Raw genomic sequence first — 25,396 nt, forward strand, 5'->3', positions numbered from 1 at the left:
TCTGACAAAATAGATTTCAAAAGAAAGGCTATAAAATAGGCAAAGAAGGTCACTACATAATACTAAAGAGTTTGATACAATAAAAAAATATAACTCTTGTAAATACATACTCATCCAACATAGGAATACCTAAATATATATTTTAAAAAACTCTTGGTAGACTTTAAAGGAGAGAGTGGTAGCAATACAGTCGTAGTAGGGGACTTGAAGACCTCCCTGACATCACTAGATAGATTTCCAGGTTTTAAAAAAAACACACAAGGAAACAGCCACCTTAAATGACACACTAATCAGATGGATTTAATTGATATTTAGAGGACATTTCATCCCAAATCAGCAGAATATACATTCTTCTCAAGTGCACATGGAACATTTTCAAGGACAGACAACATATTAGGACACAAAATAAGTTTTAACAATTTGAAGGAAATTGATATCATAGCAAGTATTTTCTCAGATTAAAATGGCATGAAACCAGAAATAGATTATAATAAAAAACTCAAAAACATTCAAACACATGCTAAATAGTTAAATAGCATGTTATTAAACAATAAATGGCTTACCAATGAGATCAAGGAAGAAATTAAAATTTTCCTGGAAGCAAACAAACACACAACAAGCCAAAATCTATGGGACACAGCAAGAACAGTCCTGAGAGGGAAGTTCATAGCATTTCAAGTCTACCTAAAGAAACAAGAAAAATCAATAATAAACTATTTAACCCTACAACTTAAAGAATTAGAGAACAAGAAAAGCACAGATTAAGTAGAAGGAAGGAAATAAATAACTGGAAATAAACTTAACCAAGAAGGTAATTAATACATTTGTACTGGGAAAACTATAGGACATTGAAAAAAGATATAGAAGAAGACACAAACAAGTGGAGGCATATACCGCGTTCATGGATTCAAAGAATTTACATCATTAAAGTGTCCATACTACTCAAAGGTCCTGAGACATGGAGGCATGGAACAGACTGACATATCTCAGAGGCAAGGGGGTAAGGGGGCAGGAAGAGATTAACCAAAGAACATATATGCATATATGCATAATCCATAGACACAGACAATAGTGTGGAGAAGGCCTGGTGTGGGGCAGGGTCTAGATGGAGGGGGGGTATAGGGGAGGAGTGGGGGACATCTGTAATACTGTCAACAATAAATACAAATAAAATTTATATATATAGCCCTAACCGGTTTGGCTCAGTGGATAGAGCATCAGCCTGCAGACTCAAGGATCCCAGGTTTGATTCCGGTCAAGGGCATGTACCTTGGTTGCGGGCACATCCCCAGTAGGGAGTGTGCAGGAGGCAGCTGATCGATGTTTCTAACTCTCTATCCCTCTCCCTTCCTCTCTGTAAAAAATTAAATATATTTTTTAAAAATTTATATATATATATATATATATATCTCCTGTGAATACTTCTCTGACTGTTTTCTGAAAATGTTCTCAGAAAAGGGAGTATTTATTGTCTATAAAATTATTTTTATATTTATTAATTAGATTTGATGAATTATGCTTTTCAAATATTCTAAGTACTTATATTTTTGGTCTACTTTTTCTGTAATAATTAAATTACATGGAAGTCTCCCATACAGCTATTTCTTTAATTTTTCTTCTTGTATTACAGTTTTTTCTTTACATATTTGCATGCCATTTTTTGAAGAAAGAAAAAAAAAAGGTCCATGACTACAATATCCTAAATATAGCTTATATCTTTTATCATTATAAAATGAATTTCTTGGGACAAAAATAATTGTATGGTTATTGTTGCTGGTATGTTGTTGTTATTTTTCAAATAGGTAAATGACATGATAAGATGACTTATTTGGAGGATAGATTGATTGGAAGGAGCTAAGACCAAAAGATAAAAAGGCAGAAATTATGAATGATTGAATTAAGAAAAAGGCTACAAAGAGGTTTTTAGGGGACTGGATTGATGGGGACTGGGGCAAGCGAGAAGAGTTGGAAGGGACTGGGGCAGTGAGAAGAGTTGAAGGTAACACCTAGACATCTGATATTGTTGACCATTATCTAAAAGGCAATATAGAAGGAAGAGCTGGGCTGGCTTTTCAGAATAGGCCATATTATACAGTTCCTTCTTTTTATATTCATCCCAAAGGACTCAAGCCCAGACCTAAAGCTCAGTGTTGAATTTTTGTCAGTTGATTGCTTACTCAAACCAAAGTCTTTCTACCTTATTCTAAAACATTAGTATAAATACTAAATTTCAGGGAGAACACATTTATTTTATGTGCTAGCCAGCAGTTCTCAACCTGTGGGTCGCGACCCCTTTGGCAGTCGAAAGACCCTTTCACAGGGGTCGCCTAAGACCATCCTGCATATCAGATATTTACATTACGATTCATAACAGTAGTAACATTACAGTTATGAAGTAGCAACGAAAATAATTTTATGGTTGGGTCACTACATGAGGAACTGTATTTAAAGGGCCAGAAGGTTGAGAACCACTGTGCTAGGAGCTCTTTCATAAATTTGAGGAATAACTTACACTTGCAAGAAGGAGTAACTGCCCTTCCTATACTATCCTCAGGGTAGTCTACAGGTAAAGGTTATGTTTTCCACAAGAGGGCAGCATCACATAATAAATTATGCCATTGAAATTCTCCTCCAATAGGGGCTGAAAAGGAAAGATTGAAAGGGTAAACTACATAGGTTCAGGGAGCCATGGGAACTGCCACACCAATGAAAACAAAAGGGTCCTACTATCTCCAAAGGCCATAATTAAGTGACTGGTAGGTAGTGGCTGATGTTGCTATAGGTAAGAGAAAGAGCAGTTGGAGCTTACCAAGGGAAGATGAGTGAGTGACACACCTGAACACTCTCATTATTATGACTGGCTCAGAAGTCACCTTGGATGGTGTCTACATTCCTGCAAAGTTCTGGTATTTCTGGTATCTCTGTATACTCAGTATCTCACAGGGACTTTATTTTCTGTTCAGATCTTTGTCGCCTCTAAATGATTTCCCAGCAAATCATGTTCTCTGAAGGTTATGTTGCAAAGTACACTACAGTTCTGATGTTCTCCTTATTTAATAGTGTTTGATTATCCCAATTTTGCTCTTTTATGCCCTAGGGAAAGAAATTAGACTGAAATTCATTGATAACCCATTATGAGAAAGGCATTTTACATAAATTGCTTCATTTAATCAATACAATGATGCCATTATGTAATAACTACTATTTCCCATATGACAGAGCTAGGAAGTAACATACATGGGATTATCTGACTCCAAAACAAAAACTCTGCCAAAAGCACCAAGCTACCCCTCCAAGAGGCCTTATTTATAACTTAAATCATGACCAATTGAAGATTCAATCAGTGGCAATGTGTATATTGTATAAGGCATTGCTTAAGATGTCACCTCCTATCCAAGTACATGAGCAGGCATGGCTTAGTGTTAACATTAGATACCAGAAAGTAATATAATACCGGTAAATGATTGGGACCTTATATAACTTCACCCTTACTAACTCAAAACCCTTTCATTCTTAATTATTCTTTCCTCAGGATAAAGCATTTAGATGTGGAGCATGGGAACAATGGAAGAATTAAAGATGGCGTCTGTGTTTCTGGCTTGGTTAACTGGGGGCATGGTTGTCTCAATCACTGTGATAAGGAGCTTGGAAAGAGAAGACATTTTAGGTTTTGAGCATGTTGTGCTTGAAATGCTTCTGAGACATCTCAGTATAAATGTCCAATAGGAAGTTGGTTATATGAGTCTGGGGCACAAGAGATATACTCATCCACATATAGATAATAATTGAAGCTCTGGAACGAGGTGAGACTTTTGATGGCATATTAATGAAGTCAGGAAGGATGGCAGTAGGGGAAACACCAACATTTAAGGCAGCGGTTCTCAACCTGTGGGTCGTGACCACTGGAAAACACATATAGCATATCAGATATTTACATTACGATTCATAACAGTAGCAAACTTACAGTTATGAAGTAGCAACAGAAATAATTTTATGGTTGGGGGTCACCACAACAATGAGGAACTGTATTAAAGGATTGCAGCATTAGGAAGGTTGAGAACCACTGAAGGGATGGTTAAAGGAAGAGTAGGTAGGAACCTGGTTTTTTTAAAAAATGAACATTAAAAACAAAGAGGCAGCAGACCAAATGAGAGATGATATTTGTAAACAGTAGTTCCTACAAAGGTTTAATTTCCAAAATATATAAAGAACTCATAAAACTCAACACCAAACAAACATCCCAATCGAAAAATGGATAGAGGACCTGAACAGGAACCTCTCCCAAGAAGACATACAAACAGACAATAAATATATGAAAAGATGTTCAACCTCACTAGCAATTACAGAAATGCAAATCAAAGAGGACTGGATAAAGATGTGGTATATATACACAATGGAGTACGACACAGCCATAAGAAAAGATGAAATAGCATCATTTACAACAACGTGGATGGACCTTAAGAACATTATGCGAAGTGAAATAAGTCAGACAGAAAAAGGTAAGAACTATATGATTTAACTCATATGTGGAATATAAAACTGAAACTTATGAACACAAACAGAAGTGTGGTGGTTCCCAGAGGGAGGGGGTGGGGGGAGAAAGGGGTCCTAATATGAGGTGACAGGAGAAGATTGGACTTTGGGTGGTGGGCACATGGTCCTATATACAAATTTTGTAAATTAGTAATCCACATATGAAACCTATATGTTCCTGTTGACTAATGTCACCCCAATAAAATTTTAAAAAAAGAAAAGGAAAAAATGCAAATCAAAACTATAATGAGATACCACCTCACACTGTCAAGTGGCTATTATCAACAAGATAAGTAATAACAAGTGTTGGAGAGGTTGTGGAGAAAAGGGAACCCTCATTAACTGCTGGTGGGAATGTAGACTGGTACAACCACTACGGCAAACAGTCTGGCTATTCTTCAAAAAATTAAGAATACAGCCCAGCAATCCCTCTCCTGGGTATATAACTGAAAAACTCAAAAACATGTATTCACAAAGATATATGCACCCCTATGTTTACTGCAGCATTATTCATGGTGGTCAAGACATGGAAACAACCAAAGTGTCATGCGATAGAGGCCTGGATAAAGAAGAATGGTATATATACACGATGGAATACTGCTCAGCCATAAGAAAGGATGAAATAGCACCATTTGCAACAACATGGATGGACCTTGAGAATATTATGCTAATTTAAATAAGTCAATCAGAAAAAGCTAAGAACCATATGATTTCACTCATATGTTGGATATAAAACTGAAACTCATGGACACAAACAGCAGTGTGGTGTTGCCAGAGGGAAGGGAATCCCATATATGGTGACAGGAGAAGATTTGACTTTGGATGGTGGGTACACTGTGAAATATACAGATCTTGTAACACAGAAACCTACACCTGAAACCTGTATGATCATATTAACCAATGTCATTCCAATAAATTTAATTTAAAATGAAAAAATAACATTTAAAAAATGAACAGAGAGGTAAGAAAAGAACAAGTAAATGGATATCTTGAAAGCAAGAAAGGAGAGTTTAACAAAGGTGGGCATACTCCATAGCAACAAAATCAAAGGCTATGTATAAATTGTATATGATGAAGATTGAGAATAATCCATTGATTTTGGCAGTTAGGAAGTAATATGCAGCTTTGACAGAGTAGTTTCAGTGGAGTTCTGAGAGTCAAATTCAGACTGCAATGGGTAAAAAGCAAAATGGTAGATGAAGAAGTAGAGACAGTGATTATAGAATTTCCTTTTGAAAGACTGAGTATCAGCAAAAGAAAGAAGATAGGGTAGTAGGCTGGAGGGGAAAGTATTAATTGTGGAAGGAAGGATGCTTTAAGTTCTTTTTTCTAATAAAAACATTTAACATGTTGAAACCTAGGCATGTGTATAGAAAACAATAGACATTAAGTATAATTTTCAGTAGTACAGAGCAAAGATGCAGCAGCCATACGGAAAGCTACAGAGGCAGATGTTTTGTGGCAGTAGAATGACTATGTTCTAAAACGCCCTTACCTTACCTTCTGTTTATGCCACTCAACTTACCTGGAGTGCCCTTTTCCTTTAGATGGTTTGTTTGTCAAATTCTACCCACCCTTGAGTGCAAATTTCACCTCCTCTATGAAGTCTTACGCTATCAATCTCTTCTGAAGGTCCTCTCTTTCTCTTGAACTCTAATAGCAATATCTGTTTGAACAATCCATTTGACAATCACCCTTCACTCTGTGAAATCTCCTTAATTGCTTTCTTCAAAATTGTGTTGCTAATCAATCACATGTGAATTCTTTCTCCCCAGCTAAACTGTACACTCCTCAAGGGCAGGGTTTCTATCTTAGAGTTTGCCACAGCCTCCAGAATGCCTACCATGGAAGGTAGTAGGGTTTCTTTAAATCTACATGATTGAACAGTGGCAGCTTGTTATGAAGAAGACAGAAAAACGCTGGATTAGGTAGGTCCTTGGTGTGCATTGAGTCATTTTGTTCTCTCAATAGCAAATAAGGAGACAGAAACTTGCAGAAGTAAAGTGAATTTATCCAAAAGACACAGGTAGTAGTATGTGACAGTGCCAGGATTTGAACCGAAGGCCTTTCTCCTAATAGTTTTCTTCAGTTGTGTACAGAATTCTGTTCATGAGAAACACCTCTTTCCTTAGTGATATTGATAGAGATATGACTCTATTGAGGCTTTACTACCAACCAAGTGGTTTTGGCAGCCCTTGCACTGTGCAGGAAATTTCCCTTTACCTTACCTCCTGACAATCAGCTTGAGGATCCTGAAGGAGCCTTTGATGAGGATGAGGGCCTCTTGGCGGGAGCCATACAATGGAGTGCCATTGATATTCACCAGCTCATCACCAGTCCTCATCTTCTGGGACAAGGCTGCCTTGCCGCCATCTTCAATCTGTGTTGCAGAGAACAAGATAGAAAGCAGGTGGTGAGGCAATCCTTCCCCAAAAATTCTACTTTCTGGCTCCTCCCAACCTCTGAGCCATAAGTAGTACTGCAGTTGGGCATGGCAGGGCTGGGGCCGAGTGGAGGCAGTGAGGTGGGTGAGGAATGGCTCCAGGAAGCTCCAGGCAGCAGCTAAGAATCTGATCATAGACCATTATTTACTGAAGGTAAAGCTTGGGCAAGCCTTTGAGGAAGGAGGCAACACAGTAATACAATCTGTCCATCTAGGCTAGGGAGACAAGCACTTCTAAATATGAAAATGATGCTTGGAAGGAACCCCACAATATGGGCTGAAGTAGCAGAATGGCATAGAAAAATGTGCACGTAAATTAGAGTCCAAAGAGCTAGACTCCAGAAAAATCACCTCTGGCAAGTCCTTTCCTATCTTTGGGCAGACTTTGAACTCTGACAAACTTGAGTTTGGATCTTGGGTGTAGTACTTCCCAGCTGTGTAACCCTGAGCAAGTTACCTAATATCTCTGTGTCTTAAGGGCCTCATAAGTGAAATATAGATAATGAGAGTACCTACCTCACAGGGTTGTTAGTATATAAAGTGTCTGGGAGCAATAAGTCCTCAATAAATGTGAGAGTTTTGATTATTATAGCAAGGGGATTGACTCTGAAGGTAGCTTCTAGGCCAGTGATGGCGAACCTTTTGAGCTCGGCGTGTCAGTATTTTGAAAAACCCTAACTTAACTCTGGTGCCGTGTCACATATAGAAATTTTTTGATATTTGCAACCATAGTAAAACAAAGACTTATATTTTTGATATTTATTTTATATATTTAAATGCCATTTAACCAAGAAAAATCAACCAAAAAAATGAGTTAGCGTGTCACCTCTGACACGCATGTCATAGGTTCGCCATCACTGTCTAGCTCAATATTCTGTGAGTGGAATTGCAAATTCAAAAGATACAAAGTATGCACAAAGTAATTGATCATTTATCTGTGTCTCTTCAACAAGTCCCCAGCACAGTGCTTCCAGTGTCTGGCACATAGGGGGCATTTACCAAAAGCTTGGAACCTGGGTGTTCACTCTTCCACCATAGCCTAGAGAATTTCCATTGAGAAGGCCAATCTTGACAAGAAGGGGGGCATTGAAAGCAAAGTCATAAATAATAGCCACTGGGGTAGACAAAGGAAAATCAAAGCAGAATGTTCCCCAAGTGTCCTTGCTTATAGCTACTTTTATCCTATATAATAAAAGCCTAATATGCTGTGTCTGGTGGTCCAGTTGGCCATTCAACCAATCAAAGTGTAATATGCTAATGCTATACTAAAGCTGCTCAACTGCTCACTATGATGTGTACTGACCACCATGGGGCAGACAGTCAGCTGGTTGACCAGTCGCTATGATGTGCACTGACCACCAGGGGACAGACGCTCCAACCAGTAGGTTAGCTTGCTGCTGGGGTCTGGCGGATCAGGACTGAGTGAGACAGGCTGGACACGCCCTGGAACCCTCCTGCAGTCCCTCCTGACCAGGGGGCAGATGCAGCGAGCCAAGCAGTAAGAAGTAGCGAGCAGGCGGGCGGTAAGGAGCAAGGGATCCTGGACTGTGAGAGGGATGTCTGACTGCCGGTTTAGGCCTGATTCCCTGGGAGCAGGCCTAAGCCAGCAGGCGGACATCCCCCAAGGGGTCCCAGGTTACAAAACGGCGCAAGCTGGGCTGTGGGACTCCCCGCCCCGCCCCCCCCCCCCAAGCACAAGTTTTGTGCACCAGGTCTCTAGGATGTTATATATTCCTTCAACCTCAAAAGTGTGTTTTACCTATTGGAACATCAATTCCATCCATGGTATTAGGAGTCATCTCATCTATCCATTAATTCAGTCTTCAAGTTTCTGTGAATTTCTACTATGCACAAGAAAACATGCTGGACATACAGAAAAGAGGAAAGCACGCACAACTAGATTCAAGGGTGGGTTACCATCTAAAGTTCATATATCCACACAAATGGTTGAGTAACAAAAGGTCCAATCAGAAAGAGGTGTTTATTTGTTTTTTCCCAAGGGCAAGTTGAGGTGAGGGTGATTAAACCACACAATCCTTAGGGAAAATTAGATTCTAAGTGGGGCAACTATGGGCTGGTCTTTGCTGCAGGTGTTTTTACACTTATTTCTACTCTTGTTCCAATCTTTCTCTCAGTTTTTAATAGCATCCAATCTATCCCACACCATGGAAGATGGAATATTGCTGAGCTTTAGGTTGGCCAGCTCATGTGCAATTTGGCAGATGCAACCTCCTTAGTGCAGAGAAAAATGTTAATTCAAGATTTCAAAAACCCCATCTAATAAATTGAAATTTTAAGTTAAATCACAGACTGTAATTAAATTTATTGCTGCTAACCCAACAGTTTTTAAATTAATCTTTGTTTGATAAATTATAGGTTAGCCAAGTGACTTTGAATATATATACCTTTGTTCTAGTACCTGGGCCACCACTCAAAACAAGCCAATATTGGTAAATGGGAAACAACTCTCAGCAGATTAATTAGGATTGCACTCTTATTTCCATTGTCATTATCATTATTACTTCACAGTCATTGCTGCCTGCTGCCAAAAAAAAAAAAAATGCTATACTTGAATTTCAGGAGTTCTATTTGAATGACTCATTCCTTTGGCATCCATGGAAGGTTCTCAGCATCAGGCAGGAATTTCAACAGGGACCAGCCATTTGAAAGGGCTTCCTTAGGCTAGCAAACAACCACGAACAGGAATCTAACTAATGACTGCTAATAGATATTTCCTGTTGATGTGCATTAGTCTTAATTCACTCTACTCATTTTTTTATTCATACAACTCAATTATCCATATTACTGTTAGCCACAGCAAGTCTTCCCTTCAATATGTATTGATATTAAATACCACTTCGAGTTAATTAAGCACTTTGTTACATCAGCAAGATCTCTGTTTATTCTAGGCCAGAAAATGAAAGAGGGGTACTTTTTAAACTCATATGCTTAGTTATTGCTGTAGCAAAAGTTCAGGCATTTTGCATTCCCTACTGCCACTTCAGCTGCCATTATCTGAGTCCTTGCCGGAACTCTTTTTCAGACTATAGCCTCAGGCTGACTACGTGCCCCTTTTGCCATTCCATGCCCTTTCTCAGTCACCAGCAGTATCCTCCTCAGGACAGACAATGCCACTTTAGCACAAGTGTGGGATTTGCAAACAACAAAACAACCAATTATTGGCACCCAGCACAATCTCAGAATCCGGACTGATCCAGAGCAGAGTATGAAACTCTCTTTGGTTGAAGATCTCGGACTATACACCAAACTAGTCCTTTCCCAGACACGGGGCATTTACTGAGCTATACAACTGATTCTTTCATACTCCTCCTGATTTTTTGATGCTTTTAAAAAACCATTGTTCACTAATCTTTCTCCTCCCCTGCTTCCACATAGATTTCTGGGATACAGCATGTCTTTCATTTATTGTTTTGCCTCCTGAGAGCCAGTTCTCCAGGTCAATGGCTCAACCACACATTTGTTTATATAGAAGATAAAACAGCTGTTCATTTTTCTAGCAAGGAAATGGAAAGGAAAGGAAAGGAAAGGAAAGGAAAGGAAAGGAAAGGAAAGGAAAGGAAAGGAAAGGAAAGGAAAGGAAAGGAAAGGAAAGGAAAGGAAAGGAAGGAAAGGATGGAGGAAGGGAGAGAATAAGGGGAAAGATATATTCAGGGTGGGGCAAAAGTAGATATACAGTTGTATTATTATTTATTAATTATTATATTATTTTCTATATGAATAAATGTAAATCTACTTTTGCCTCACCTTGTATATTCTTCTCTGAAAAGTTTTGTTTTCCCCTTCTAACCACCTCACTCATAATTCTGTCTGGGCCCCAGGAAAGGTGTGAATCAACAAACTTGTTGAGAATAAAATGCCCTGTTTGAGGGGCTGTATAGCATCATTTTATGCTGTCCATACAGTAAGGTTGGTCAACTTTCCAGCTTTTTCTGATTCAGAACTTCAGGGTGACTTTCTTGTTTCGTTTCAAATGCTGTGAATTCTCAGATTGGACCCAGATGTATTGAAATGTCAGTATAAACATACATCACAAAGCCCATTGTAAGCCATGGTTAACTTCTGTGTTATTTTGGATTGTGCAAGTGATCATAGTGAGTGGCCCAAGTAATTGAACATTGATTGCATAAAGGTCATATAACCAAAAGCCAGCTGGTGTCTAGAAAGTTTGGAAGAGCTGGTTGACTTTGGGCAAGTCCCTTTCCCCTTTTTTGGCCTCTTTTACCCTTACTGATAAAATGTGGGCATCTGGCTAGATGATCTGTGGGGGCCCTTGGAGCGCTGACATTAAGTACCTGTGAACAGTTAGCATGTCGTAGCCTTCTGCTGATGCAGAAAATCCCAGATTTTTGCATCATTGTACTTTGCCTTCATCCATGTTTCACTTCTTCAAAATAGACTAATTAATAGTCATCTCTCATTTTCCTGCATTCTTTATTGTTTCAGAGTGGTCCATCAAAGTTGGAACACTTAAAAAGCACAGTTGGGACACCGAAAGAGATTCCAGAAGCCCCATTTTGTGCTAATGAGCTGATGACTTGGAAATTTTTGATGGGTCTTCAAGGTAGCATGAAATGCTCTGATAGCTGGCAACAAAGTGACAAATTGGCCCCTTGAGAGTAAAGGCAAGAAAAAAAATTGACTTAACAGCACTTACTAGCTTTCTAGTAGCTTTTATTTATTCTAAATATTTTATTGAATTTTTACAGAGAGGAAGGGAGAGAGATAGTTAGAAACATCAATGAGAGAGAAACATTGATCAGCTGTCTCCTGCACACCTCCTACTGGGGATGTACCTGCAACCAAGGTACATGCCCTTGACTGGAATCGAACCTGGGACCTTTCAGTCCGCAGGCTGACGCTCTATCCACTGAGTCAAACCAGTTAGGGCTAGTAGCTTTTATTTAGTCAGATATTAGCAGATACTTGCTTGGGTCTTTTGAATAAATTTATAAAATATGAGAAAGTGAAGAAAAAAGTTAAATCTGATTTATTTTGAAAAATGCTGTCAGCAAAAGAAATAGCATCTGCAATGATAACCAAATGGTATTGAATGCTTATAACAATGGTGTAAGAGCAGCATTAAAAAATCAATGACATGACTGCAAATACCACTACTTGCCACAAGAAATTTATTGGAAAATCAGGCATTGACTAAAACTTTCTTGGCCAGTTCTAGGACCTTCTGGCCAAATTACCAGCCCATATTCCTACTTCCACCAGCTAGTCTAAGAAGGCAAAAACATTTACTTGTTTAAATTGATGGTATGTTTGTTTTTGTTCTTTGCAAATAGACAGAAGAGGTCCACCCAGAATACAGTGGCTTCATTGCTTTAAGAAAATAGAATATCCTGTGAAATGTCTATTTAGTACCCTCTAGAAGATTTTCAGGTTTCTAGTAACAGTTCAGACACTCATTCAGCAATTTGGTCTTTTCCAGGGAATAAACAGAAAGAAAATATAGAAGTGGAGATAAGCTGGATTTAAGAAGTTAAACTATTTAGAAGTAGGACCACAAAATAATGATAATTCTGAGCTTATTCTGAAACTTAGTTTGAAATCTTGAGTAGATCACAAGTTGGGGAATGTTTCTGATCTGCCCTCTCTACCCTAATGGTACCCCTTAGAATCTGACCATGCTAGGGGAGACTAATCAGAGTGCCCTGGACAGGGAGATACAGTCTTTGAAATCTCTGCAATGTCTTTGCCATGACTTTAAACAGTTCAATTCCAGGTTGTGGACATATCAGCTGTCCTACCTTGTCTCTCTTGCAGCAACTCTCTCCCTTCAAAATTCCTCTCAAATTTCCAAAGTAGTCTAGAATAGAAAAACAAGAAACTCTGATATTTCTGATTTCATGTTCTCTACCTTACTCCAGTTTCCCAAAAGGAAAAATAGAAAACAAAAACCTCTTTCTTAAATAAAGAATTCAAAAACACCAACGAATTACAAAAATGTAAGCAGGCCAAAAAAAAAAAAAAAAGTAAGCAGGCCTGGTTCTAAGCAATAATCCCTGTATGGAGACAGATTGAGGAGGTAGACATCAAGAGAGAAGATATTCTTTCCCTCTACCGGCTAAGCAGCAGATGCCCAAATTCTACAAGGGGCTGTTCCAGAATATAAAGTTCTGTGAATCAGGCCCATGGGCTCCCCTGACCTTGGACCAAGGGAACTATGCTGTGCGCTACAGCAGGCCCTATCCCTATAGACACCTCCCCAATTGCTTAATCATCATCTAGTTTACTAATCCTCACAACAAAGGCCCTCTAAGCTCAAAATCATTGAATATCCCTAGGGATTAGCCCGAGTCGAATTCTAAGTATCTGTGCCAAAAAATCAGTCAGCCAAACTCAGCTCTAGGAATTTGGTGATGGAAAGGGGTAGGGAGTCAAAAGCACTATATCCTACATCAGCAACCAAAAGCCAGTTTGTCTTTGATCCTACCAGGCCAGATCATCCTGTTGTCTCCATAAGTCAGATAAGTGGGACTAAACATCACTATGCAAGAGTAAACTCAGGGTTTCTTCCACTATCAGCAATATACTTATTGGGGTCCTGTTCACACTTTGTAAACTCTAACCAATTGGTTACACTGAAGTCTTTTGCTGATGTTAATAATATCAGTGTTTGTAAAAAATGTTAGCCGTTGGTGGTTTAGAACAATAATCTCCAGAGTGGGGTATATATTTCCCAGGTTATGCACAAGATGATCTACTGAACAAGAGATACTGGAACTTCTGTTTATATTTATGCTTATCTAAAAAATTAAAAATCAAGCCTTATTAATATTTAATATTGGTGGTAATAAATTATAACATCCACAAATAAAATTATGTATATTAGAGACACCTGCTCAAAATATTTTTACTGATGCAAATTTTTACTAAAAATATTTGGCCAGATCATAGCCTTAAATAACAGGACTAGAACCATAAAGTTTTTAGAGTAAAACATAAGATACTATCTTTGTGAGTAAAGTTTTTGGGGCAGGATGTAAAATGCAATAACCATAAGAGAAAAAGTGTTATAGTGGAGTTCATCTAAATAAAAAAATTTGTTCATCAAAAATTCCACTAAAAAGTGAAAAGACAAGCCACAGACTGGGAAAAATGGAGGGGGTAAGCATATTGGAAGTTCCACTATTAATTTTATACTTCTCTAGGCTCTCAACGTTTATATGTTACTTTTTTAAAAATGCCAACAGAATTTTCTGGGTAATAGGAGCCTAGGTCTCTTTTTGCTCCTTTCTTTATATTCAACTCTATAGTAAAGGAAGGGATGTTATTTAAAAGGAAGTTACACAAAATAATATGTGACCCAGGTAGACAATTTTGAAAATAGAGGAAAGCACAGAAAACAACTTAAATAATTCATATTCTCCCAATTAGACATGATAGTCAATATTTTGATGGTTTCCTCCTCAAGTATTTTTTCTTATGTCCATTAAATGTCTATTTTAATAAAATTGAGATCCAGAGACATAGAAGCATGAAACAGACTGACAAATTTCAGAGGGAAGGCAGGGGGTTGGGGGTGGGGTGGGGTGGGGAGAGATTAACCTGGGAATTTATATGCATATATGCATAGCCCATAGACAGGGACAATAGTGTTGTAAAGGCCTGGGAGGGGCGGGTGCCAGTTGGAGAGGGTCAATGGGGAAAAAAAAACAAATAAACAAACCAAAAAAAAAAAACAAAGGGGACATCAGTAATACTTTCAACAATAAAGATAAATTTTTTAAAAATAATTTTTTAAAAGTCTACGACAAACCAGAAAGTCCATCTAGTGGGTGACTCTAGATGACAGGAAAGTCCAACAGCCTTTCTCATACTATCTATATAATAAAAGCTTAAATGAACTTTACGGTGGAATGACCAGAATGACCAGTCGCTATGATATGCACTGACCACCAGGGGGCTGACGCTCAATGTAGGAGCTGCCCCCTGGTGATCAGTGCGCTCCCACAGGGGGGAGCACCGCTCAGCCAGAAGCTGGGCTGATGGCTGGCGAGTGCAGCGGTGTTGGCGGGAACCTCTCCTGCCTCTGCGGCAGCACTAAGGAGCAGCAAGCCAAGTGGTAAGGAGCAGCGAGCAGGCGGGCAGTAAGGAGCAAGGGGTCCTGGACTGTGAGAGGGCACAGACCAGGCTGATGGATGCCCCCCGCCCCCCACCGCTTCCAGTGCATGAATTTCGTGCACCAGGCCTCTAGTCTAATATAAAAACAATGGAAATAGGATGCATTAACTTATTGACATTTATGAGCTGTGCATGAATGCTTGGAAGAAATGCCCTAATTAAAATATAAGTGGCTGTTAAATTCCACCAGATTACTAAAGACAGAAATAATTCTACTTGGGTTAATACAATCTTTATTTCTCCACTATCAACCCAATCTTGATGTTAAAATTATTTCTCAAGATCATTAAAAGTGTCTTTTTAACTTCCCAGCTGAATGTAAATGAGTTACATACAGCCTTTCAGCCCAAGAAGATGTGATTAACTATCTGGAATCTGAGCCATCCCAAAACCAAGTTCACTCAATAACTCATTGCTGGTTCCCTGAAGCCATTTATTTATAACCCATTATGCAAAAAGCCAGACAGTTTCTAAAGAGTACACATACCCAACATTAGTCATTTCTGACTGGATAAAGACCAAAGGACTAACACCCTTTAGGGAAGGGACAAAAGGCTGCCTCTGGAAACCAATAGGCCTGCTCTACTGTCTGGAAGCCACTTGTACAGTTTACTAAGCACCTGTGTGCCCTCTATAAGATGTGGGTGAAGGGAGAGGTGGCTGGATTTCTCTTTTCCATAGTTGGGTCTCTGCATTCTGCTCCCAGGACATTGTTTGCCTCTGCCCAGGACTCCTTTCCTCAGCAGTGATTTTAATCTTTGCTCTTCGCTTAGCCCTCTGCACAGTGTTACATAAAGAGGGTGTAAAGAGTCATTCAATTGCCTCCCATCCTTCTGCATAACTGCTATCAATGCAAACAACTTCCACAGAAGTAATATACCAAGGGGTGTGTGTATGTGTATGTGTATATCTATATATCAAAGGCAATAGCAATAATATTCTTTGCCAACCCTTGGATAGAACCAATTTAATATTAAGTTAGCACACTTACTGCTGCTTTCACAGAGTGCTGCAGAGCTGTTAATAAGTAAGCCATCACACTGTTTGGTACAAGCTACTCTCCAGTTCACATGGTGACTGAGAAGTGACATACCATTTCAGCAAGATGTATCAAATAAAACGAAACTGAATTTCCACGAGAGAGAGAGAGAGAGAGAGAGAGAGAGAGAGAGAGAATGAGAATGCACTCAATTTTTTGTGTGTTGGTGTTAAGTAGGGACTCTTATATCAGAGCACATGGATTGAAATGACAGGATTTGTTTGAGAAGAAAATGAAGGAGATGATAGGCATCTGAGATTAAGATCAGGAAATCACTAAGGGTAAAGCAGTGTGGAAGCTTTTCTCTTGGTAGCAGGCTTGCTTTTCAAGGTAAGGCTGAATGAAAAGAAAGAACCAGATTTTTAGCTCCAGTCCCTGCTCACTTCCACTTCTCTAACTTCAAATACAAGGGTAGAGCCCTCCCCCTTTTCCTTTATGAGGGTATTCCTCATAGCCAAGGTCACTCTGGTGCTTTTCCTTCTCCCTCCAAACTTTGTCTAGCCCTCCCTAACCACCTCTCCTGGGTACACACTCTTCCATTGCCACCTCTCTCTCCACAAGGTATTTGAGCTTGTTTTCTTTGCCTTAGCCTTCCCCCTACATCACACCAGTGCCTTTTCCTCGAATTCTTATGGGCAAACATCAAGAACCCTATCATTAACATCTAGCACTTATATTCACTAATTAAATCAGACAGGGAGACCAGGAATGATTCTTATCAAGTAAATAGCAGCCATGTCTGTCTTTTTGGCCTCATTTCCTACAAACACTGCAGTCATATTGAACTTTCTGTTCTTTAGAGAGGTCAAGCTCATCCCCACCTCAGAACCTTTGAACTTGCTGTTCTCTCTGTTCAGAACATTATTTTTTTTCTAGATCCTTATGTAACTCCTTTCATCATTCAAGTGTCAGCTCAAATGTCACCTCTTTAGAGAGGTCTTCCCTAACCATCAATATAAAGTAGATTTATTCTCTTTCCCCAACCTCCAACCCTTATTCTCCATCACATTACTTTGTTTTACTTTCTTCACAAAAGTCATCATTTTGTATTTTTTCACTTATCTCTACATATGTTTACTTTCTGTTGGGATACTGAAGTTATAGCAGGAGAAAAGTCAAATAATGTCTTTTTATAGCTCTATCACTGGCAATTAGGAAAACAAATATTTGTATTGAGCACATAGTAGTTGCTCAATAAATACTGGCTGAAATTAGACTTAGAAGGGACCCCAGGATAGCACCCACCTTATTTGTCTGATTCTGGACAAGTAATATTATTTTCACGTTGCTGATCATATAACTGAGGTTCCTGGATGTTAAATGAGTTGCCCAAGATAAAAAATCTATTAGGTTTAATATATTTCCTTCTGCAAGGATGTGATAACACATTTTTGTTTTCCATGGGTCTATTGCTACTCATGATACTTAGCTAGCAATGCAAAGAGTTCTGGTTAAAAAGGCACTTTAAGTCTCCAAGCTTTAAAAAAAAGGCATTATAAAGCATTATCATTATTGACTCAGAATAGTCCAAAAATAATTATCTTTTGAGCTAAATATCTCCTGTTTGTGGTGAATGCCCAGAGGTGATTGTTAGACTTAATTTGGTGGGAGGAATGAAGCTTTTAAGTAAACTTGGGTGCATGTCAACAATACCTTGTACCCATACATGATTCTCCCTAGTTTTTAACATTTTCAGCCTTAGGAAGTTAATTTAAAACACACACAAGTTCTCACAAACAGACCATGAATGCTGGGAGATTTAACTGCACCCAGCATCTGGGAATTCAAAGTAACATCTACTCCACCTTCCCATGTACAGACATTACAACAGGCCCTTTCAGTCTACCATTCCTGAAAAGTTTAAGAGCAAATACAGACGATGGGCATAAACCAGATTCTAATTTGATTTAGTGCTTAGTTAACCAATTCCCTCAGACCCCTTAAAAGGTGTGTGGGGTGGGGGGACCCTCACCAATGTCTGAATGAGAGTTTTCCCTGAATCAATCTCATATAACTATAGCTTTTTTTCCTTAAAGGCCATTTGTTCAATGTTAAGTGGGATTTAGTGTTTATACCTTAGCGAGGTTTTTCATATAAACAAATTCACAAGTCAGTAAAAAAAAAAACCTTTGTCGAGCCTGGTTTCCTGATGTGGGGGGTTTGGAAAATATGGCCACCACAATATGACTAAAACAAGTTTAAATATCTGTAGTATGCATTCAGCACTAATGAACAATAAGTGATAGGGAAATTTTGTCAGGTCTGATTCAGATTACCTGTGGCTGCTGTGAATTATATGGAATTACACAGAGTTTAATGGTTCTCTGGCAATTTGCCTTGGCTCAGTGCCAAGGCAGCTAATGCTTCAATCAAACTGCTCTCCCCACCCCCCACCCCAAGAAAATTTCTGTTCCTGTCTACATCTTGAGTGTATCTGTGATGAAGCCTTCAATGACACCCTCATACAAATGCTATTTTTTTCTTCTCTGTCAGTTTCTCTTCCTTCTTTATGGCCGGATGCATTAACTGCCCCTGTAGCTTTGCCGAGACAAACTGCCTGGCTAACGTTTATGAAGAGAAGAGCTTTTAAGGTTTGATTAAAAAGGAGGAGCCAACAAGTGTGACAATGAGAACAGGACAAATCTCAGTTGACCCTATCCCTTTCCTCTGCAGTGCCATCAGCTAGGTCTATTATGCCCTGATGAGCATGGGCCCTGGACCCAACCCTGCAGGGTAACCTAAGATAACAGCCCTCCCTTACCACACACAAGGCAGGTGACACAGAAAATCATGTGGAATAGCAAGTTACCCTCTTCTCTTTAGGAATAAAATTGGCCCTGACTTTGAGATGCAATCGTCCTGTATATAGCAAACATTATGAGTTTTCTCTCTCTCTCTCTCTCTCTCTCTCTCTCTCTCTCTCTCTCTCTCTCTCTCTCTCTCTCTCTTTCTCCCTTCATCCCTGTTAACCCCTGTCTTCCCACCCTTTCCTAAACCTCACATGGAGTTTCAGCACTAAAATCTCCTGCTTTTTGGCTAAAGCAGTTCCTAAACCCCTTGCCCAATTGATTCCAAAGATACAGTTACTGGCCATACTAAGGAGAAAGCTCATTTTAGGAGACTATCTGCCATAGAGCCAGCAGGAGGGAAAGGGCAGAAACCACAGGATTCCTACTCTACGCTGATTGCCACTAACTCATTTCAGCTGCTAAGGGGAGGCCCTGTTGGGGGAGCTGGGGAAGGAAATGGGTTCCATGTACAGTCCACTTTAAATTGTTCACAATTGCGTGCTCGAAAATAGCCTCCACTAAACATTTAGCATGCCCATTAGCACAAATCATAAAGCTTTAGGCTTTGCTGCACTGTTGGCCCAAACTGCCTAAGCTGCTTCCCTATGGCAAAGATGATTAAACGGCTGGCAAGTCAGATGCACGCAGGAAGGATAAAGGAGCTCCAAGGATGGTTAAACCTGGGCCCAGGAAGAATGGTTTAATATGATTTTTAAGCACATAAAAAACATAAAGGGTGAGGACCAGCTGTTCTCAATTTTGATTGAAAGCAGAGCAAGGGAAAAGAAACTAAAATTGCAAAGAGAGGGACTGGTGTTAGCAAGATGGAAGGACTTCCTGCCAGAAAAAAGTAGGTAAATATTAGACTGAGTGGTAGGTCAATGAAGGTTGTGGAATTTCCTTCTTTGGAGTGGCTCTTCTGTCTGGGCTATTTCTGTGTGGTCCTTTCAGAGAGTGGAGAAGGAGGAAAGAGAGGCAGCCAGAGGTCCAATTCAGTCCCTCTCAGAGCTCAGAATCTCGTATTTGTAACACTCAAGGATCTGTAATAGAAATCACTTCACTGAGACACACACACAAAGAAGAAACAAGAAGCTTGTTGCCGATTTCAAATGTCTAGATTTATCCCAACTCTGTAGCCCTTTATGTGAGCCAAGCTTTCGCCCTGGCCCCCTCAATCTCAAGAAAGAAAGTGAAGACTTGTTTTTGGCTCCCCAAGGCCCCTAAGCCATGCATATGGGAACAATATTTTCTGAACCCCAAAGCAGGACATGGTCTGACAATTATATTTATGGGGACGAGAGGGTATACTATGTGAAATCAGAGCTATCCCAGGAAATCTGGGACGTATGGTCTCCATAGCCACATATTATCTCTTTCGAAGGGTCCCGACACAGGACAGAGTTGATTAAAACTGTGCCATGTGGTTTGGGGCCTGGGTTCTTTCCTTGTCTGCAGCAAGATCAGTTAGGATTGTGAAAAAATCAGGGTCATAATCAGCGCAGTACAAACTGAAATCCCTGCTGTGCATGTTAAAGAAAGAGGTAGTGTACAGTAGTCCTCCCTTATCCATAGTTTTGCTTTTTGTAATTTCAGTTACTTGTGATCAACTGCAGTCTGAAAACATTAAAGGGAAAATTTCAGAAATAAACAATTCATAAATTTTAAATTGTGCACTGTCCTGAATAGCTTGATGAAATCTCTCGCCATCCCACTCCATTCCACCCAGGACATGACTCATCCCTTTGTCCAGCATAATCACGCTGTATATGTTCCCTGCCTGTTAGTCACTTAGTAGCCACTGCAGTTATCAGATCAACTGTGGCAGTATTGCAATACTTGTGTTCAAGGAAGCCTTATTTTACGTAATAATGGCCCAAACTGCAAGAGTAGCCTAACGCTATGTCACCATGCCTACGTCACTCACCTCACTTCATCTCCTCACATAGGCATTGTATCAACTCACATCATCACAAGAAAGGTAAGTACAGTACAAGATATTTTGAGAAAGAGAGAGAAAGAACGCATTCACATAACTTTTATTATAGTACTAGAGGCCCGGTGCATGAAATTCATGCACTCAGGGGGTGGGTCCCTCAGCCCACCCTGTGCCCTCTCGCAGTCTGGGAGCCCTTGAGGAATGTCCGACTGATGGTGGGGAGTGGGCCTAAGCTGGCAGTCAGATATGCCTCTTGCAGTCTGGGACCCCTCGCTCCTTACCGCCTGCCTGCTCACTACTCCCTACCACTTGGCTCGCTGCTCCTTAGCACTGCCTCAGAGGCAGGAGAGGCTCTGCCACCACCACTGTGCTTGCCAGCTGTGAGCCTGGCTTCTGGCTGAGCAGACCTCCCACTGTGGGAGTGCACTGACCACCAGGGGGCAGCTCCTGCATGGAGCATCTGCCCCCTGGTGGTCAGTGCAAGTCATAGTGACCAGTTGTTCCACTGTTTGGTCGATTTGCATATTAGCCTTTTATTATATAGGATATTTTTATTATTGTTCTATTTTACTAGTAATTATTATTGTTAATTTCTTACTGTGCCTGATTTATAAATTAAATTGTATCATAGGTATGTATGTATGTATAGAAAAACACAGTATATCTAGAGTTTTTTACTACCCATGGTTTCAAGCATTCACTGGGGTCTTGGAATGTATCCCCTCACAGATAAGAGAGGACTCCTGTTTATGTCCTCCCTAGTAATCCCCTCATTCTAAAACTTAACAGGATCAAACACGTCCTACATAGGATTTGCCCATTCTCACTCAACTATAAATAATGCCATAAGGTTACAGAGGGGAAAAAATGTGCTCTTGCACAAGGAATCCTATTCATTCATTCATTCATTCATTCATGCAGTGGTTCTCAAAGTGTGGTTTCTGAACCAGTAACAGCAGCATCTCCCCAGAAATGCAAATTTTCTGGACCCACCCTTGGTTTTCTACTAAATCAGAAATTCTGGGGCAGTCCCTAGCAATCTGTGCTTTTGTAAACTCTCAACTGTGGAAATCCCTGGATTAGAAGTCCTAGTGGTGATGTTCACATTGTCAGCCAGCAAAAGTACCATTAATCAATAGGACCAAGGCTACAGGCATGTTTGGTGCAGTACCTCTGCCAATTCAGTGTATAATACCTCTCACAATCTCTGGGCCTACTACATACCAAATTATTCCAAGCCTGGTTTTCAAGGAGGTAACTCAACTTATCTGCTCCAACAGGACTTTTTCAAATAGGCCAAAGGCCCTTTGGGTTTCTCATCTAAATCCTACTCAGACACACATACTCCTTTGAGTGTTCTGTGTATATTTCAGTTCACAGCCCTGATCTGTGCTTCAATTAACTGACTACAGTTCACTTTGAAGACCAACCTGGGAACATTTTCTGTTTAGCAGCATTGTTTTCACTTTTAAACAAACACAGATGAAAGAGTCCCTGCTGAAAAGAGCAGCCTTTAATGTTAGCCCTTATACATCACTGACATTGAACTACAATAAAATCAAACAAATTATTCAAGTTTCTCACCTCCGTTTAAACTAATAAGTTATTTGCTGTAATCAATGGACCACCTTTCACAAGTGTTTGCTTGAAAGGAGAAGAAATGCTTGCAGGTGAAATTTTTCAAAGTGAAGGAACCTGAGAACCAAATCTTGTTAAATGCCAACTGGTTCTCCCCCACCCAATGAAGGAAAAGTGCTCACAGCACTGCCTCCCAGTTAGAAATATTGACTTCTGGCTACCAACGGAGCTGCTAGTTCAGTTAGGGAAACTGCACAGCACAGTTAAAAACAATATACAATATACACCCCAATGTTCATAGCAGTGCTATTTACAATAGCTAAGATCTGGAAATAGCCCAAGTGCCCATCAGTAGATGACTGGATAAAAAAGCTATGGTACATTTACACAGTGGAATACTGTGCAGCTGGAAAAAAGAAAGATCTTGCTTTAGCTGGTTTGGCTCAGTGGATGGACCGTTGGCCTGTGGACTGAAGGGTCCCTGGTTCGATTCTGGTCAAGGGCACATGCCCGGATTCCAGACTCGATCCCCAGTAGGGGGTGTGCAGGAGGCAGCCAATCAATGATTCTCTCTCATCACTGATGTTTCTATCTCTCTCTCTCCCTTCCTCTCTGAAATCAATATATATATTCTTACCCTTCGTGACAGCATGGAGGGACCTGGAGAGTATTATGCTAAGCAAAATAAGCCAGTCAGAGAAAGACAAATATCACGTGATCTCACTTATATGTTGAATCTAATGAACATAGTAAATTGATTAACAAAATAGGTCCAGAGGCATGGAGGCATGGAACAGACCGACAGATCTCAGAGGAGAAAAGGTGAAGGGGATGGAAAGAGATTAGCTAAAGAATGTATATGCATATATACATAGCCCATGGACACAAAATAGTGTGGGGAGGCCTGGGGTGGGCAGGAGCTGGATGGCGGAGAGTAAAGGGGCGGGGATGGTGGACATCTGTAATACTGTCAACAATAAAAATAAAACAGGCATACTTCACTTTACTGCATTTCACTTTATTGCACTTCACAAATATTGCCTTTCTTACAAATTGAAGGCAAGACCCTCCACCAGCAAAAGGTCCTTGGGAAGCAAAGATCTCTACATAAGAGAGTGGTGACAAGCAAAGCTTGTCACTGGAACTCAGAATTTAACCCTGATGTTTGATTCAGGGATTAGACTGTACAGACTTTCCATGCCTTAATACCCTATCCTCATAGCACCACCAGCAGGGCTTACACAGTTCAGGGAACTGATAAAGTCAATGAAAACAGCATTTAAAAAAAACTGAAAAATTGCTTTATATTTAAAGAACATTTTGTTGTTTTAAAAATGCACATAAACTCCTCATAAACATAGTTTTAGTTTAAGGTATATTAAGATAGCAACATAGGATAGGGGACTGTGATTTTTAATGATAGGATATCTGAGACTCTACAGTTAAATAATATTTTTCTGAAAAAGTTGATGCACATGTCCCAACCAGTTATTAGGGGCCTGATCTTCTGTAATTCCTGGAGGATATGCTATAGAAGATCATGAAGCGACTTCAGAGGCTACTGTTCTGCCAGTGAGGGTCGGTGTTCAATGACAACTTGAGACGCTGTTATGCATGGAGATGCTTAGATTTCTGGCTGTATATGTGGATTAGAAGCTCTAAGGAGCATGTGTGGGTTAACCACAACATATGGGGAGGAGGGAGAAAAGAATTTATCACCCCATTGTTTACTCATTGTTTTCTACAGACTCTACTCCTTCATTTGCTCCTACAGTACAAAGTAAGAAGGATCTTTGGGGGCTTCACTGTGCATGTATCTATGTTATATGGCTCTTTTTGTAACTTTTATTGCTTTATAAGCTCCAGACACTGCCTCTATCCCTTCTCTATGTAGCCTGGATAAGTTAGTAAATCCTGTGTACTTCCAATATGTGGAAACTCTACTTTTCTACACATTTACCAAATAGTATTGAAGTTATCTCTTCATGGGTCTGTTTCCTCTGCTCTATTGGGAACTCGCTCAGGGCAGAGACTGGGTTTTTCATATCTGTATCCCTGGCATCTATGGGTGGCTTAGTAGATGCTTATTAAACCGTTTGGGAGAAACTTGAACCTTGTAATCTAATAGTGCCTTAAATACAGTATGTGTTCCGTGTACATCTTCTCTGATGATAGTCATTTTAAAAGGCCTCAAAGTATATGGCACTTTATATGGTTTACCAAATGCTTTCACATTGCCACATGATCCCCACCACAAACCTGTTAGGGAGCAAGTCAGATATTATGATTGCCATTTGAAACAAGAAAACTGGCTCAGAGTAGTTAATTGACTCATACAAGGCCACATTGCTAATATGAACTCAGTGGGTACTCTGAATCTACCCTGTTGCTCTCCAGTGCCCATGTTTCTCTACTGTCTATAAAGAGGAAACTGAGAATGTTTGACACCAACATGGTTTCTTGGATTTAGGATTTACTAGATTTTTCTCTCTCCTGCTGGATAAGAGCAAGGTAAAAAATTTACTCTAGAACCTGCTAATAGTCATTATGAGCAGCAGAATCAACCAATCTTGAAGCCAGCCCTTTCCCTGGACTTCCTGTTATGTGAGATAACTTCAACTTAGAGTAGGAGTTTCAGTTACTTGCAGGCAAGTCAAACCTGGTGTGTGAGACCTACTTCCCAAGAAAGACTAAGTTCTTTGAAAATAGGGCTCAGTCATTCTCTCACTCTGGCCTTCTCTACAGTAATCACAGCTTGGCTGGCTACAGTGAGTGTGGGGAAGATGAATCTCAGAGAAAGTTTGTCAGAGAGTTTACTGAAACAAAAATTCGCCTGTTGCTCAAGGGACAACCAGTTATGAAGCCATGTTGATGAAGCAGAAGCTGGAAACCAAATCAAGAGGGATGCAATGTATTCTCCACCC

The 25,396-nt window shown here is 39.9% G+C and overlaps 1 protein-coding gene across 3 annotated transcripts in view; it reads right to left on the bottom strand.

Annotated features, from left to right (window-relative positions):
- SHROOM4 (shroom family member 4) overlaps window positions 1-25,396 on the bottom strand; it is a 216,787-nt gene that overhangs the window by 128,328 nt on the left and 63,063 nt on the right. For all 3 annotated transcript variants that reach the window (XM_059680262.1, XM_059680259.1, XM_059680260.1), the window contains one exon: window positions 6,762-6,913. In XM_059680262.1, coding sequence (XP_059536245.1) covers window positions 6,762-6,913 — 152 coding nt within the window. The remainder of the gene's footprint in view (window positions 1-6,761; window positions 6,914-25,396) is intronic.

Source organism: Myotis daubentonii, chromosome X (genome assembly GCF_963259705.1).
Source record: "Myotis daubentonii chromosome X, mMyoDau2.1, whole genome shotgun sequence".
In the NCBI taxonomy this organism is placed as follows: Eukaryota; Metazoa; Chordata; class Mammalia; order Chiroptera; family Vespertilionidae; genus Myotis; species Myotis daubentonii.